General features: G+C 43.9%; 1 protein-coding gene across 1 annotated transcript; it reads right to left on the bottom strand.

The window, feature by feature from the left end:
• Nucleotides 1-11,231: 11,231 nt before the first annotated feature.
• LOC131096876 (vitelline membrane outer layer protein 1-like) lies at nucleotides 11,232-12,930 on the bottom strand. Its single transcript, XM_058045516.1, has 3 exons — nucleotides 12,763-12,930; nucleotides 12,210-12,307; nucleotides 11,232-11,517 (listed from the first exon to the last, which is right to left on the bottom strand). The coding sequence occupies exons 1-3, from the start codon at nucleotides 12,928-12,930 to the stop codon at nucleotides 11,232-11,234; spliced, it is 552 nt and encodes a 183-aa protein (XP_057901499.1).
• Between the last annotated feature and the right edge of the window lie 4,511 nt (nucleotides 12,931-17,441).

Raw genomic sequence — 17,441 nt, 5'->3', positions numbered from 1 at the left:
TACTGACAGACTGCCATGGCAATCTGCAGCACGTCATCCCTGATGGGAATCCCCTGCTGAACCTACACACAGTGTGGTAGTACACAGTGAAATATGCAAAACTGAGGAGAAACTGCTGCAGCACTTCCCTAGCTATTGTCCAGCTGGTGAGCCCAGCAGGATGGCTGCTGCAGGGGTCATGCGCCTTGTGCATGGTCAGTGTCTGTGACAGCACATGGAAACTGCTATCAGCTAAAACACAGCAAACCACTTCAAGACAGGTCAGGGATTTTGAAGAACACTGTTTGCACATCCTCTTTCATGACTCCCCCAGCCCTAGCTGGAATCTCAACAGAGAGGAATCTCACTCTGGGCTGGAAGTTCGATGTTTGCTGCTTTTCTTCTGTCCCATTACACAGCCAGTGTTTGCACACTGACAAGGCAGCTCACAGGTCACAACTGTGCTCCATATCAGAGTCACTACTGGCAAATGGGTCAGTTCACAAGGGGACAGCTGTGCCATCAGGGATCCAACGCTCCTCTTCTCAAAATGCCACTTTGTGGGGGTGAAGGCAACAACCTGGCAGAGCCAAGATGTCACAGAGGTGCTCCTGCAGACAAGGCAGGTTTTCAGGAGGTTTCTTGCCCTTCCCAGCAATGCGTTCTCCTCCTTCCCTGCAACAGCATGCAGGAGTCTTCTTCCTTTAGGGATCTTTTGCTGTACCTTGGTGATTTGAGATTAATCCTATGGCCTCAGTGCTCCACAGGGTGAATAATGGCTGGAGTGCTACCTGTGTTGGCACACAGTCACCATCTGCATGATCTGGGCTCCGAGAGACAGAGTAAAGAGGGTGCAGGGTGAGTGAACACATGGATGGCATATCTCCATCTCCAGTGATGGGTAAATTATTCCTTTTCTGCAAGTGCTTAAAAGGATTGGGAATACATGAACCAGTACTTCTTTTGAAGATCACCTGGAGGTGATTCTCAAGGTCCACAAGAGAAAATGCTGTAGGAAGCACTTGGTACCCTCATGGTGACTGATGGAAAGAGTTCATGGAAAGAGCTCTACTTCTCCTCAGTAGAAGTCCAGGGAAAGTATCTAGGCTTTGAAGCATCCCCAAATCAATCTCTAACCCAAACTGGTCCTTGGCTCACAGGCATTTAGCAAAGAGGCACTTGGTGCCAAATCAAAATTTGGCCATGAAAGCAATACTCACTTCAGACTGCAACTTCACAGTAAATAGTCATCTAAGCTGTTGTTACGTGGCTCTAAACAGCTCTTTCCCAAGATGTTGGATTCCTAGGGGCCTTTGTCCTTTTATCTAAGCAGCAATTGGACTTCTTTGTGGTTAATGTTGCTACAAAGAAGGAAGGCATGCATCCTTAGCACTCTGGAAGTTCTTGCTATGTTAGGTGTGCCCCAGTGTGTCTGGGGTCTTTAAGGAAGCTGACAAGTGCTGCAGGCAATGACTGCTCTGTTTTGTCATAGGGACAGCGAACCTTCCTCCAAAAGTGGATCAAAATTTTCCCTTGTTCTCCACTCTTTTCACATCTGAAAAATCTGACTAGGACTCCTCACCAGGTCTGGAATGTCTCTGCAATGCTATGTCTTGGGAGAGCTGATGGTATTGCCTCACCTCAGATAAAATTGTCATCTTTGGCCATTTGGATCAGCCAAAGCATGAGATCTGACTTGCAGCTTACCTGATTGATAGCTTTATCTTCCTAGTTAGCGCTAAAACTTAAAAGGGAGACATTGGCATTTGCATGCCTCTGGTCTTTAGTAAGGATTTAACTTCTGCTTGTGGAGTTTTGGGAAGTTTTTTCCTTTCTCTCACAATCCCAGGAGGTGGCATGCACTTGCAGTAATGCTAGAGAAGCACTTTCTATCCTGCTGAGCTCTCTGTTCCTTGTTCAATTGGGGTACATATCCTACATGACAGTGGCTCCTCTTATTTCATGATCTCTAGCAGAAATTGGGAGAAAGGTTCATAAGAACATGTCTCAGAGACCCACATTTCATTAGACACATCACAAAGCCATCAAATCCCATGGCTGTGGCCTGCATTTGCCTGCATCCAGAGGTGGTGCTGTCAGACAGTGCCATTCCTAGCTGGTGCATCCATCCCAGCACAGCAGAGAGCCTGGCTCTCCACATCACCACCAGTTTGATGCTGCTCCTGCAGCATCACTGTCAGTGCTGACATCAAGGACACAGCTTCCAGGGAGAATGGAAGCAGGACACTTGTCATGTTATTGTATGAAATAACGCTCTAATTAAATTACTTCATTGTATTACTGTTCTTTATTCATCTCACGAAGCTTAGTCCCTCAAAGGACAATTATAATGCAGACTGCACACTATAAATATCTATGCAAAAAGACCACAGGTCTCTTTGGGAAGAGGAGTTTAAACTATAATTGCCTATTCACTCCTGGTTTTCCTGCAGCTTTTATGCCATAATTTCTTCCGCTGATTTTTGGCCATCATCAAAGACACTGCCTCACTACCCACCATTGCCTGTCCATGTTTTTCCTGTATTGATTGACTCTAGGCTATTTGAGAACAGGATGGTTTCTCACAGTGGGAACACACATAACACATCTAACAGTGCTACCCACTGATACCTGCAGCTCAGGGACACGCATCCTGATTAGCTTCTTCTTAGGAAAGCCCAGTGCAAAGGAGCAGAAGCAGAGCAGCAGGAAGCTCGTTGGAAGCGACAAGCACCACTTCAGAGGCTCACACTGCTCCAGAGTATGGATCAGACTCAACCAGCTTGGACTCCTACCCCAATACAACCTCTGGTCTCACCCACTGAGGCCCTGCACAGGTGGTGAAGGAGCCTTTCTCCTGCTGCAATAGCTCACAAGTATCCAATCAGTCCCACCGCAGGAATCCCCATCCTCTACTTGTCCAGGGATTGCTCTTTGCCATCCCTCCCTCCACGCAACACAGGGCTTGGGGTCTCACCTCAAGGGACAGCTTCCCTTCCTCCTACCTGATTCTGTGTAGTGGGTCCAGCTCTTCCATCAGTCCCTTCACCTGGAGGTCCAACAGTTTGACTGGAACATAACCCTGGCAGAGATGTGTAGATCATCCCTGCAGAGTTCTCAATAAGCCCCTAGGATACCCTGGCCTTGCCAGAGCAAATCTGTATCAACTGCCAACCCGCCTGGGACTTCCTGACATTGAGCTATCTTGAACTAAAGTTTAAATTAATTGATTTCAAAAAAAAAGTTTCAGGAAGTAACTCCTGGCAGTAAGTATGGGGACATGAAACAATAGCTCATCTCACATCTGTTTCTCAAGACAGTGTTTGTGTCCCTTCTCAAGCCCCACTCACTCCCCTTTTGCGGAGTCCTCATGAGCTGGGTGTCACCCCCAGGGTGAAGCAGGACAGCTCTAACAAGGGCTGCTCACCCCCCCTTCTCTCCCCATGCCAGGAGCATGGAAGGGACTGCCCTTCTCCCTGCCTGTCTGCTCTGCCCCAAGGAAAGCGTGCAGGACAGCCAGTGAACCGGGGAGGGATTTTGCCTCATGGAAGCTGAGAGTCCCCAGAGCAGCTGCCATTCCTTGGGTCTCCACCAGCCAGCCCTGCTTTAGCCCAGCTGGGAAGGCACTGAGTTCACTGACAGGGATGTAATGAGAGCTGACAACTGCTCCGTGCTCCCACACGAAGTGGAGATGATGCAAAGTCTGGGAATTTTGTGTCCAGCCCTCGCTATCCGCCTGGCTCCTGGCTGTGGACGAGGCCATCTGCTTTGCAGCAGGGACTGCGTGCACAGAGAGCCCCCAGAGTCTGGGGGGCTGTGAACAAGCCATCAGTTGCCATTAATACCCATTGGTCATCCACAGCCAGCAGCCCTGAACCAGCTCCTTGGAAGATTTTTCTTTCGCTGCCTGGATTGTGCAACCTAACTACAAGCTGAAAGAACTGCATTTTACCCTTTAAACAGAGAACAAACAGGGTTAGGTTATTGCTAAACATCAGACCTGTTTCCATAACAGAAGCAGAAGACAAGGACATTGTCACTGATGCACTATAAATGATAGGTGTCCATATTCATTTAGGTAAGTTCCACCTGAGGGCACTGCAGTTCATATATCTGTCATTCATAATACATAATTCTAGCAAGCAAATTCAGCTCAACACCTGCTGCTGTTAAAGTGCTGAAAGTGACAAAACTATCTGTGCACCTGCATTAAACTTCTGTTCAGTTGCTTAAATGAATTGCAGCAGCACTGTATATTTAAACTTCAAAAAAATAAATAACTTCATACAGTGTTAATTAGATGAATCATTGTAGTTTTGTCCAGATTTTATTTCATTTATTGCTCTGCTCACATTCTTGAAGACACTAAAAGAGCAGGCAGGGTTAAAAACAGATCTGTAAGAAGTCATCCTCCTAGTGAATTAGCAGAATCATTTAGGTTGGAAAAGACCTCCAAGATCCTCAAGTCCAACCTTTGACCAAACACCAAATAACTACAGTGCAAAGTGTCATGTCCAGTCATTTCTTGAGCACTTCCAGGGCTGGTGATTCCACCACCTCCCTGGGGAGCCTCTTCCAGTGCCTGACAACCCTTTGGAAAAAATTCTTCCTGATGTTCAAGCTGAACATCCCCTGGCACAAGATGAGGACATTTCCTCTTATCCTGTCCCTGGCTGCCTGGGAGAAATGGCTGATCCCTACTTCGCTACAACTCCTTTCAGAGAGCAATAAGGTCCCTCCTGAGCCTCCTTTTCTCCAAGCTAAAGGAAGTCTTCAGCCATGACCTAGGGGTCCTAAACTGCTAAGAGAAGTGGGGTGACACTGCACAAGAGGAAACAGACTGTGAGGGGGAAATCCTTCAGCCCAGAGAACCCCTGCTGCATGCTGGCAGTCCCAGCTATGAAGGAGAACATTTAAAACTCATCATGAAGAACACTTGAAAATGTACAGCTGAAAGCAATGCAGGCCTGGGGAAGAGATCCTCAGCATAATTATTGTTTCTGTTCTCGTGGGTTTTGCACTCACCAACATGCTTTGGGAAGCACAATTAAGGTCTTTCCCACCTATAGCTCACACAGTTCTGTAAGGTTTCTCTAGAGCTTTTTAAAACTGAACTTGCAGGGAAATCGGATTCCAGAAAATGTCTGAATGCTGCAAGGCAATTCTGCTGTGTGGGATTTAAACTTATTTTGCCCCATGTGAGAAACCTGACTGGGTGACAACTGTGGCATTCTTTTTGTCAGCATAAAAAATGATTTGACTGTTCACTGTGTATTTTCCAGGTCTGTGAAAGCTTTTGGGGATTATGCTGGAGGAAAGATTTAGTTATGTTTCTATGGAAACCATAACACTTATATAAAAGCCTGCTTAACAAGCAAGAGTGTGACACTGTATCTCATTCAAGGTGAGCCACCTCTGAGCTAACCCATTGATAAACTTCCAGCTGGGTTTTAAAGCCCAGGAGGACACCAGTGGATTTCTTACACCTCTAATAGGAGTGAGACTCAGCAGGTACTGCTGGATAACTACTTAGCACCGCAGCATGGCTGTTATAATCTCACATGGAAAGCTGCAGTCATTTGGTTGGACTTGAAAGGAAATTTTTCATCAGGTTGTTTACACAGTAATGATTCCTAAGTTTATGTCTTTCTTACTTCTCCCCTACTTCAGAGATGTGCAACTTCACTAGCATGACCCAGAGGAGAAACCCAGTTATGTTTTTTCCATAAACACTGATGTGTTCCCAGATATTTGTTTGAAAAAGCCTGGACATAGAAGTAATATTTTCTTCATTAGGTAATACTTTTCCTGAGATGAAAGTGTCCTTTAAAAGTAGAAAAGCTTTGTCCCCTTGACACTGCTCTTGCCAGCAAGCACGCAGAAGTTGCTGTCACAGTGAAGTACAAACAATGTAGCTAGAAGGAGACAAAATTTGGTTTTGTGTTTTCTCCTCAGAAAAGAACATGTTCAAATCAACTTTTAGAATCTATTTCATGTTTTCAATTGACAGCACTTCTAGCCATGTTGTGGATTCTATAGCAATAAACTAGAATTACTAAATGTGGTCTTATTTGATAAGTGGCAAAAGCTGGGACAGAAAGTTGCTTTTTAAATTACTTTTGGTTATCTCACTATAAAAAGTTCACTGACAAAAATTGGTACAAGGATTGAAGGTCATGCTAGGCACATCATCAGATTGGAGAATTAATCTTTTAATCTACTTTTACTACTTGCAAAAGTGAAATTGGTTAAATTATTTCTGAATGTATGAAGAGACTCCTTTAGGGTAAGAGTGGCCCTTTCTGGATTTCAATGAGGCAGTGATGTACAATTTTGTCCATGGACTTCTAAGTCATTCATGGACAGCAGCAGAATGCTCCCCCTGAGAAAGAGAACAGCAGAAACACAAAGGGGATGTCTTGGGCCTCTTCAGGATCTGATCCTGAAATGACTCCCACAGTAACCTGACCTCTCATAATGTCCTGTCCCCTCTGAAAATGTTCTTTTTCACAAACTGAATTAATAAACTCCTGCACATGTTCCCGTGGCACTGTAATTTTTTCCCTTTCTACACAGCACTGAAGAGGTCATTGATGTCCATTTTGCTGGTTTATGTTCATTAAGAAGTGCATCAAACTGCCATTATCCCATTGCCACTCTTGAACTGGTTTTGAGTGATCAAAAAGAAATCTCTGTTGGGATTTCAAAAAAGCCTCTCTGTTGGAGAGGCCCAGGTGCTAGTGGAGCCAAATGTCACCCAGCTAGGTGGCCTGTGCCAAAGCCACCAAGCCTTACCAAGCAGTACAGAGTCAGTCTGTGTTGCAAGGGGTTATGAGGTGGCTGATGTTTACCCAGTTTTGCTCCAGTAGAACATGGAAAGTTCAGGAAACACACACCAAATGCAAAAGTCTCTAAGAAAGATTCTACATTATCTGCCCAGGAGCAATATGTTTTCCTTATATCTGGTGTTGCTGCCTTGCTGCTAATCGTGTTTATATGCATTGCCAGACAGCTCATGCGTTCCCCCAGCTTTCACTGAGCAGATACTCCTTCTTCCTGCCAGGACAACAGCTTCCAACATTACTTTCTGTAGCCTGGACTGCCTTGGGAAGGCTCCCTTTCTAGAGAGATGAAGACAGAGCAGACAGGTACAAGCCACACAACAGCTCCTCAGACTAAAAGTAAGGGTTCAAGCACAATACCATATATATTCAGTCCTGCAGGACCCAGGCATGCCCACAGTGTTGTGGGGAGCATGGAAGCCAGAATTCAATACTTCATGAATCACCTCTCCAGAGTCCTGACGTTTTTCTTTTCATGATCCATAGGTTAATGTTCTTTCCTCCTCACATTCTGTAAAAACAATCCCAAGAAATGGTACTCAGAAAATTCAAAACCAGATAGTTTTAGTTGTTTCTTCATTGGCATTCACACTAGTTAATGAGGGTTGGTTTTATGGGGCTGGAAAACTTGCTAACTATGACGGGTTGAGCATGAGCTGCATGATGCACTCATCATGTATAGTATTAACAATGAAATGCAGCTAAAGCATCTTCAGTTGTTTCCCCTGCATCTCACAAAAATTAACAAGCCTCAGAGCCTTAAGCCTCAGAGCACTTTTGATTAATGGAATATCTATTTTCCTTGTGCAACAGGAACAATATGGCCATGAAGGCTAGGATTTCTATGGTCATCTTTCTCAGAGGCAGACTCAAAGCTTGGTTCAGTGGAGCACCACTAACAGCAGGTCTGGTCTTGGTCTGATTCAGTCCTATTCAATAGAATTGGCTTTTAAAAATCACTTTGGGAAAGCTCCAGGTCTGCTGCTTCTGCCAGTCTCCCTGGGAGCTGTACCATGTATGCATGGATCAGTGGAAAACTCCTCCTTGCCATCCCCACGCCTACTCATGCTCCAGATCCAAAATTGCCACGTTATCAGTCGATTCAGGGATAATTCTTGCTTGGTCCTTGGTGTTGCCACTAGTCCACCAACATTCCACAGGGACTATGTGTTAGTTCTTTAGCAACATATTCCTGACTTGTAGATGTGCCAGAGACACACAGTCGCTTTCTTGAGTCATGCAGATGTAGCCACTCACAGATTCCAGCCATGCACATTTTCAGCCACACCAGCTCCAGCACACTTAGATGATTGTTTTATACCTTCATTTCTGGTATAAGAGTGATTTCTCCACTCTGAGTGAAGTAAATGCCTGAGATCTACTTTCTAGTTTGTGTATGATCCATGTTTTGCAAGTGGACCATCAGAGGAGACCCAGCTGGTTCATCAATATTCAGAGGATAAAAAAATAGCCATTCAATTTTCAAGTTGCTGATAAGTACATGAGAAACTATGTGAGGAGAAGATGGTATTCTGTTTTCCAAACATTTCTTGGAACAGCTCTCATTTGCAGTGTGTATTCACACTCCATTAGGAAGCTGTGTCACACCTGGCACAGCAGGAAAGCATAGAAGGTCAGTTTTGCTGGCGCTGTGAATAATTCTTCCCACAGCGAAACCTCAAAATTTAACTGAATGATTCATTTGCAAAGAAAGAGCAGATGATCAGAGTCTTCCAGCCTGAATTACCCTCTGGAGAAGAAATGCACAATATGAAGCTCCAGTTTTCCATCATCTACATTTACATGTGCATACACATATATAAGAATTCTTCTTGAACAAGTCACTCAAAAGAAATGCCATTCCTTCTTTCAAGCACTTCAGCTCAGTGGCATAGGTCATTCCAAAAATTAACTCTCGTAGAAACTTCCTCTATATGGAGATGAAGAGCTACCTGGCCCCTTTTCCCTCACGTAATCAGCTGCACAAATGACACAGGTTCACTCAGTTTATCTTTCAAAAAACCAGGACTTACTCACATGCTAAAACAAAAGCACTTGGGATGTCCTGTTGCCAGATTTGCTGGTGACACTGATCCCAGAGTGTTGTAGTACTAATACTTGATGGTTTGTGCTTGTCCAACGTGCTCTGGTGGAAGGTGACCAGCAGTTGGCCCCCTAAGACTTCTGTGAAGTGCATGGAGCTGCCTCTGCCTCAGCAAGGGGATTCCCAAGCTTTGGAAGATAATTGTATCACCACGATTTCTGCTCACTTTCATCAAATTAAGCCTGTTTTGCTTAGATCAAGTGCAGCTATTTTTACTTTTATGTCCCCAAATATTGCCTCACTAATTTTGCCTCACTAATTACACTGGATGTCAGCCTGCAAGCTGAAATTATTCCTGTTTCACAGGAAAATGAAAGCCAAGCAACTAGATGCAAACTAAAATATGTCCTCTTGTGGGGCTTGAAAATAGTAATTTTGGAAGTTAGGATATGGTGTGGGCACTGCTAACTCCAGTTAACTGTGATAGCATGAGAATTTAGTTTTAGTTTAGTTTGGTTCCCCTTGTTTAAAAGAGGTTGTGATTTTGTGGTTGTTTGTTTTTGGTTTTTTGTTGTGTTTTTTTTTTTTTTTTTTTTTTGCAGGGGGTAGAGTTTGTTTTGGTTTTTTTTTTTTTTTGGCTAATTGTTAGAGCTGAGAGATTTATATGTTTAGAGAGAGCTGAATATATTATAAATAAGGATTTTTTCAGAAACTGCTAAATTGAGATGGAAGCTACAAAACAGTTCCTTGAAGCTAATAATCAGTATTTCAAGTGATGACTGGGCTGGTTTTACAAAGTAAGCATTTCTTTCATAAAGCATTTGCACACTTAAAATGTCTGCAATCAAGAGGAAGAGAGACAGCAGTTAAAGGATCATTTAGAAATACCAAATGTTAAGAAATAAGTCAAATCCTGAGATTAAACAAATTTGAACTATGAAAATTTGCAGCAGGAGGTCTGATTAGAAAATTTCATATTAAATTTTTTTAAATAAAATCATTCAAATGCAAGAATTTTTCTGAGAATCTTCATGCACTATGGAAGCTTTGCTGAAGTGCTTCAGTGGAAGGAAATACAGTTATTATTGAAGTACTTTTTGAGGTAAGCAACAGTAAGAAAAGTTTGTGTGCCTGAAGAGCCAGAGTGGAGATGGCTGCCATGTGTGTGCTGAGGAGAGGATGTGAACTGGCAGAAGGAATCTCCACCATCAGCTCTGTGCTGCTCCACGTGGCTGCGGTCCCAGACACAACATCCCACAGCCCAACCCCAGCAGTCACCTGGAGAATGCCAACACCATGTCCCTACCTTTTTTCAAAGCACACAAAGATGCATAATGCCTTGCTTTGAGGAAAAAGCAACAGCTACACTTCCTAGGAGGTGCCCAGAGAGGCAGCAAGTCTTCTCAACCTCTTGCCAGAGAGGCTTGGTGGCTTGATTGAGCATGATAATGATCTCCAAACATTTTTCCCTGAACTGAGAGTACATTCTTTACATCTAGCATATCAGGACAAGGTAATAACTTCCAGCTTAACCAGGATATTGGAGCATAAAAAATGGATGAATGACATAGAGTTTATTTTTAGTTTAGATTCTCCCCCATTCTATTTAAAGCATGAAGCCCAGAGGCAACAAACAAAATCCAAGTCCACGAGAATGTTTTGCACTAGCAGCCAGGTGAGCCAGCAGAGCACACTGCAAAGCAGCAGCTCAGGAGGCCTGGGGAGCTGCGACCCACCAGGTGGTTCAGTGCCACACAGATGAATGCACAGTGCAAACACACTTTCTAGCCATGTTTCCTAAGGCAGGAGCTCAGGCAGGAGCTAACAGATTGCTTGCAAAAAGCATGTACAAATCTTGAGGCAATTCAAGCTAGGAGTGGGAAATTACAGCAAACCTTTGATGCTTCTCATGAGCCCACCCAAACTTCTGTTTCACCCTGCTTGTCTCTCATTACTCATTTTGGCTTTGGTCAGAAGCTTCAAATGCACTCAAATACCCATTCTTCCCTGTTTGTCATACCAACAGATCAAGTATTACATCAAATAAGGGGAAAATGGGCAGACCAAACCTCAAAGAAACTGGCCAGTCAGAGGAAAAGTTGAGAAATCTGTAAGCTCTGAGCCGTTGCTAGAGATTGAGCATTTTCAGAGCAATATACCAGCAGTACATGATGCAATGATTTGGCTATGCTAACTTAGCAGTTGCTGTAAAAGACATCATCATCTAAGGCATTGGCCAGAACAGCAAGATGCAAGCCAAAACATCATGGGCACATCCCAGGATAAAGCTAGAGCAAAGCCTTTCTGACACTTCACTTGCTGTGGGATATGTGATGTGTAGGCAGCGAGGAACTGGGAGGAAGTGCTCATTTGCAGCAGAAGAACTTCACATCATTGAGTGCTGTGTCATCCTGAAGTCCCTGTGGGGGCTCTACCTTGGTCTGGAGACCACAGATCTTGCAGCTGTTGGTCCATGGGCCAAAGCTGCCCCACGAGAGTCCATCACCAACCAGCACAGCTTCATCTGAGCATCTGAACTGGATTTTGTTGGCTGCTGTGTCATCACCTGCTCCTTGGGACTTCTCTGTTCTCAGTGAAAAGGAGATCAGGTAGCCTCCAGGGCAAACTTGGAAGCTTGTCCAGGAACCCCACCTGACAAAAAGCAAATGGAAAAATGTCTGGGCTCTGTGAGCTGCTGGGAAATGATCATTCTGCTTGTCATGCTGCTCAGAAGCTTAACACTTCTCTGACACAGCATCCTGCTGCAGTCTGGGGCCCCTTACTTTCTAATTTTCTTTTCCTTGCCTTCCAAAGATGTACTTTTCTCTTCATTGATATCTCATCAGAAAAACACCAGGAAGCCTGAGATTGGATATTTATGGTTCTGGTGGAAACTCTGAGGGCAGCCTGAGTGTAGGTTTTATGATGCATCCCTGATATGTGTGACAGGTACACAGCAGGCAGCCAGGAGAGCAGCCAGAGGTGCAGCACTGTTCCCTGCAGCACGGCCAGGGCTTGGACCTGGCAGTTTCTAAATGCATGCTTAGAAACCCTTCCAAAGAAAGACTCTGACCCTGGTGTTCACCGTGCTCTGCAGTGAAATCCAAGGGCAAACAAAAAGTAGTAAAGTTACATTACTTTAACTTAAGTTAAAGTTATTAAACCCTGTTTAATAACCCTAAAAATTGATGAAAAACAACCCCTAACCACTTGTTTTAATTCACTACACTACAGCACTATGAATACAGCAAGTCAGAGAGAAGAGACCCCTACAAATGGTCACAGCCATGGGTGGATTGTGAGCTGGGGATGACAAACAGGAGAGAAACCACATTGTCACTTACTCCCCCACCAAGGACTCAATGGTGATTGAGTCATCCTGACAATGCAGGCGTATGCCATTCAGAGCCGTGTCATCACTTCCAAACTGGTCAGGCTCCACCTGCAATGGAAGTCACACAGGGACAGAGGTAAAGGCAAGGGGAAAAGGACCCAGGAAAAGTCCTTTACATACCTGTTGTAAACAGTCCCACCTCCTTTCTGTAATGGGAAAGAGAAAATGTCTCGGGAAGCACATTGGAAAAGACAGCTGTCACCGGGAAACCACTTAACCCTTGTAACATGTTCTTTGTGTTTTCTATTTCTGACCCAACAGGTAAGGCAGAGTATCAGGAGAGACACTGGTGGTGGATGCTTCTCTCCCAGAATCCAGATTTTCTCACCCACATGACTTCTCCCTGCAACATCAGCCACATGCAGACTTTTTTGGTGTAGCTACAGTGGCAACATTTGCCAGAAGACTCATAGCTTTATGTACAGAACATCATACTCAAGAAGAGGAAAAATCTGCAGAAAATCCTTAGGGACAGGGAGGGTAGGGAATGGAGAGAATTTTACCTTCAGTGCAAATCCATTGGCATAGCCATGGTGGCAGAACTGCTGGCTGCCCCACTTGCCCCAGTGGCCCCCGTTGGGCACAGAGAGGACAGAGGTGTAACCACGCACCCCTGAGCCTGGGGGGCACAGGAGGAGCAGCAGGAGGGTGGCTGGCATGAGGAACTTCATCTCTTGTGCTCTGCTTCTGCTGAAGGAGAGCTGGTGTATGGCCTGGGGAATTTATACCCTCCCATGGCTGCTTGCCTTTCCCTAGCAGCCCATTGACAAACACCACTGGAACAATAGTTTCCAGCCAGGCAGTGGCACAGCACTTGCTGACCTTCTCACAGTGCCCATGAGGAGATCCTCTGGGAGCTCAGCAGCTGCCATGCAGCAGATCCTGTGGCCATAGGTGTATCCCCCACCACTGAAGGGCTTTAGGAACACCTGTGTGCTCCCTACTGTAGAAGCTTAATATTGACTTCTGCTTCTGGCTATGCAGATATTTGGCCATGGGAATGTTTGTCTTCTGAGAGTAACTGCCATAACCATTTTACCTCTTGCTATTTGGCAAGGAAGTTCAGACTAGATGAAGAAATATAAGGGATGTGGCCTGGAACAAGAGTAAGTAAACTCAAGGCCTGTGACTCCCAAAACCTTCTGCTGAATAGGATTCCTGGGAATCTCAACAAATTAGGTAATTTATGGTTTTAATATCCTTCTTTTCAACAGTCTTTTTAATCTCAAAAACCCTGTATGCTTTGCTTTTGCAGCAAGCTTAGCTAAAGTCAGATATGCTGGGATGCCCACTGTGGTTCTCAGGGCTAAGTGCCACTGGGGAAAAGTAGAAAGGTGAAAAGGTGACACTGAGCCTGAGGGCACCATCTTAGAGAATGTCACGATGCAGAGAGAGGGCAATTCAAAACCCTGAAGCTGAGATTCCCTTAACACAGAGTTAGCCAATGCTTCAGAGGGCCCTTGGCTGGTTCTTGCAGCATCTGGCAGAAGCTTTCACTCAGATCAATAGGCAAAGAAGAGAGAGTACATTTTAGAGAAGTATCTTGATCCTCAGGATGTTAAAGCAAGATGAGGTGCCAAATCTTGAACTAACAGAAGATAAAGAATTTCCCTCTTCTAAGTTTCTCTTCCAATCCCTGTTCTGCTCCATCTATTCCTGTCCCACTAAAGGGCGATGCTGCTTTTCCCATTCTTGACTCTTCATTCCTCTTACACTTGTCAGTGGTCTGTATAGGTGGCAATATATGAAAATTAAGATGATGGGAAGTTGGACGATCCTTTTAGTGAAAGGCACTGAGAGAGCACAGCACGTGATGAAAGCACAACCCATTTTCCTTTTTAAACCAGAACTTTCGTTTTACTTCTCCAAAGGGATGTCAAAGTCCAGAGGAGATGTGTTTTCTCCCACAAGGACTGTGCAATCACATCTGGCAAACCAGGTGTGTTTGTTTAGGCAGGGTCACACAGTGGTAGCTGAGGACACTCAGACCTGCCCTTGGCAGCAAATGGATGGAAAGGAGCAGAAGGAGTCAGAAGGAAATGGCTGGGACTTGGCTGGGAAATGGCTACAAAAGGAGCAGGATTCCCTCCCATTTCTCCTTTGCTGGCCCTAAACCACCACCTTTGATCACTTCACCTCTATTAGCAGTGATGCAGGTCCACAGCCTGGCAGGACCCATCTTCCCTCTCAGACTCTGCTCAAATCATAAGATTCCTGCCTTTTCCCATTGCCAGAGGAGGATCCTGGGGCACAGTGAGCCCGCAGTGCGCAGGGGAGCAGGACGAGGCAGGAGGTGAGGGCACCTTCAGAAATTTGGCCATGAGAAATGACTCCTGTGCAGAATTCACAGAACCAGGAGAAAACTGAAGCTCAAGAGGAGAACTATTAGAGAACTATTAGTCCAAGACCTGGAAAGGATCATTTTCCCAAACAGCTGGTGACCTGGGCTGCCAAATGTGAGATGCCTTGGACTTGATTTCACAGTAGATGGCTTAGACAGCACTTAACACGTGCAGAGCAGACACTGATTTTGCTACCACTTAAGAGTGCCAATTTTGCTTGGGTGCCTCAGCCAGTTTCCAAAGATCAGCTTACACAGACTACCAAAATCAAAAAAAGCCTACAATGGTGAGATCCAGATCTCTTACTGACACACTCACCCTGCTTTCTTGATCCCTCTCCTGTATTTTAATATCCTTGAAAATGTCACAACAGTTTTAAAGAAAATTGGAAAACTGATGAATTTGATTAATGAAACATGACTACAGCAAAATGATGATGATACAGGGTATTTCATCCTTTCATTATTCATCCAGCTTAATACACTTATTTTTGCAGGCAGAGGAGCATAAAAATTTTGCCACTACTTTTCAACTTTTATAAAAACTTCTATTTTTTTTCATAAACAGATTAATATAATACTAATCAGTATATTGATTTTATAAAATTATTATTGTGATGTTATGACGTTTAAAATCGATATGGAACATGGGATAAAATTGTCTATAACATATAGAAACATATACCATACATGATTTGCTTATTTTATGATTTGATTGAAAAAACTATGTATTAGCTGCTCTTGAAAATTCATTAATTTCTGATTTTTACACCTGAAAAATACCACACACTTAACAATAAAAACTTCATTTGGCAGTGTTGTGTTGTCTTTCTCATATTCTCAGTTTCTCATATTCATGTAAACCTGCTGCTGCACAAAGGGTGGAGATCATTTGAGATGTTGGACTCTTTTGAGTGAGCTGAAGGAAGGGCTGAAGGCAGCAGGTGCCCAGGAACTCCAAATAGGAGGGGCAGTAAACAGTATTCCCTAAAAGAGAAGTCAATAAATTCAGGGTGATGGTTTTGACTGAATGACTGTGTGCTTCTGCGTGCTCTGGGCCATTTTACACTCCTCCCACACTGCTACCAAGGCACTGGTTGCCACCCATCAGCTCTCAGTAGCCACATTCCTCATCATCTCTAATGCCAAAGCTGACCATTGCAACTGGGTAGAAATCCCCTGTAAATCACACAGCCTGGCTCTGCCAACCTTTCCTCACCTGCAGCCTGGGATGCAGATAAGACACTCCACAGCCAACTGCATCCTGCAAAAGACACACTATCTCATGGAAATGGTACACCAGCAAACCCAGGAATCACAGGAATCATACCCAGTGCCAAAAAAAACATAAAAGGACAATAAAGAATCTATTCTCTTCCTTGGAAATATGAATAAGCAAGGCTTGCATTATTTAGGAAGAAGAGGTGAGATTCTGAGGGAACACAGACATCAGTGCAGATGTCTCCATCTGAAATAATTGCAGTTTGCTCCCTTCATAGCTGCTGAGAGACAACATGATGACAATAGAGAGGAGCAGATATCTTCACATGAACCTCTCTCTGAAATCATCTGTTCATCACCACTGACTACAGTGAAGCATGATCCCATCTGAACTAGTCTTATAACCTCAGACTCTGTTTAGGATTTTGCAGGCTAAAAACAGTAGTGCTGAAGGAGAATTAGTTTTCAGTACTATGGGTAAATGTTTAAGAGAAAATGAGTAATCAAATTATCTGCTATCTGGCCCTCATTTTCTCATTTGCTAAATTGACTCAGATTAATAGGAAATTGAATGGCAGGAAAAAATATAAGTGAGAGATCTCAGAAATGAGACAAGAGAGGGGGTTTTCTAGATGCATGAGCAGAGAGAGAAGCTTTAAAGCAAATAACATAAGTATAGCCATTTCTCAGATAAAAGGGGAGATAATTTCACATTAGTGAAATGATGGGATGTAAAGATGACCTTCATGTAGAGGTGGTGCTCCCCTTGTTGTGAAGTTATTTTCAGGTGGTTTCCCACTTGCCCACAACCCCCAGCTTTCATATAAAACTTTACCTTGAAAATGTAGACAGTCATCTACTAAACTGAGCATACATTATTGTTTTTAAAACAGCAATTACAGTCTATAAATTTAATAAGCAAAGTCTCTATTCTACTGTGCAATAAAATAAATAAAAATATCGAGCAATTTTAGACCTAGAATTGCCTCCTGTGGGACACGGCTTAATATGTGTTTTTACAGGCTTTCAATATTTTTTACTATTAATTCAAATTGCTAATTAACTAAAAACCCCACAAAGAAATGGAGAGGCAGATCCTCCTGCAGTGCAAATTTACTGACAGCCAGAGACCAAATGCCAATTTACACCCACTGCAAGTCTTCAACTAAAGATTACTTCACCTATGAAAACTTAAGCAACTTATTCCGAAAATTCATTGGGAAAAGTTCTCAGGAAATCTATCCTTAACCACAGCCACAGGGCTGTTCCGCCCCCTTGAAACTGAGGCTCAAGAATGCCAAGACAAAAAATAGATTAAGGTCTACTGAGGGGTGGGGAAGGGAGAGGAGGAAAGAAAAGGAAAAAAGAAAGAGAGAGAAAGAAAGAGTGAAAGAAAGTGAGAGAGAAAGAAAGGAAAGAAAGGAGAGGAGAAGAGAGAAGGAAGGAAGGAAGGAAGGAAGGAAGGAAGGAAGGAAGGAAGGAAGGAAGGAAGGAAGGAAGGAAGGAAGGAAGGAAGGAAGGAAGGAAGGAAGGAAGGAAGGAAGGAAGGAAGGAAGGAAGGAAGGAAGGAAGGAAGGAAGGAAGGAAGGAAGGAAGGAAGGAAGGAAGGAAGGAAGGAAG

The sequence above is a fragment of the Melospiza georgiana genome, chromosome 2, assembly GCF_028018845.1.
Source record: "Melospiza georgiana isolate bMelGeo1 chromosome 2, bMelGeo1.pri, whole genome shotgun sequence".
Taxonomy (NCBI): domain Eukaryota; kingdom Metazoa; phylum Chordata; class Aves; order Passeriformes; family Passerellidae; genus Melospiza; species Melospiza georgiana.
Note: the sequence above shows the minus strand (reverse complement) of the source record. Positions and strands in the feature narration are given on the sequence as shown.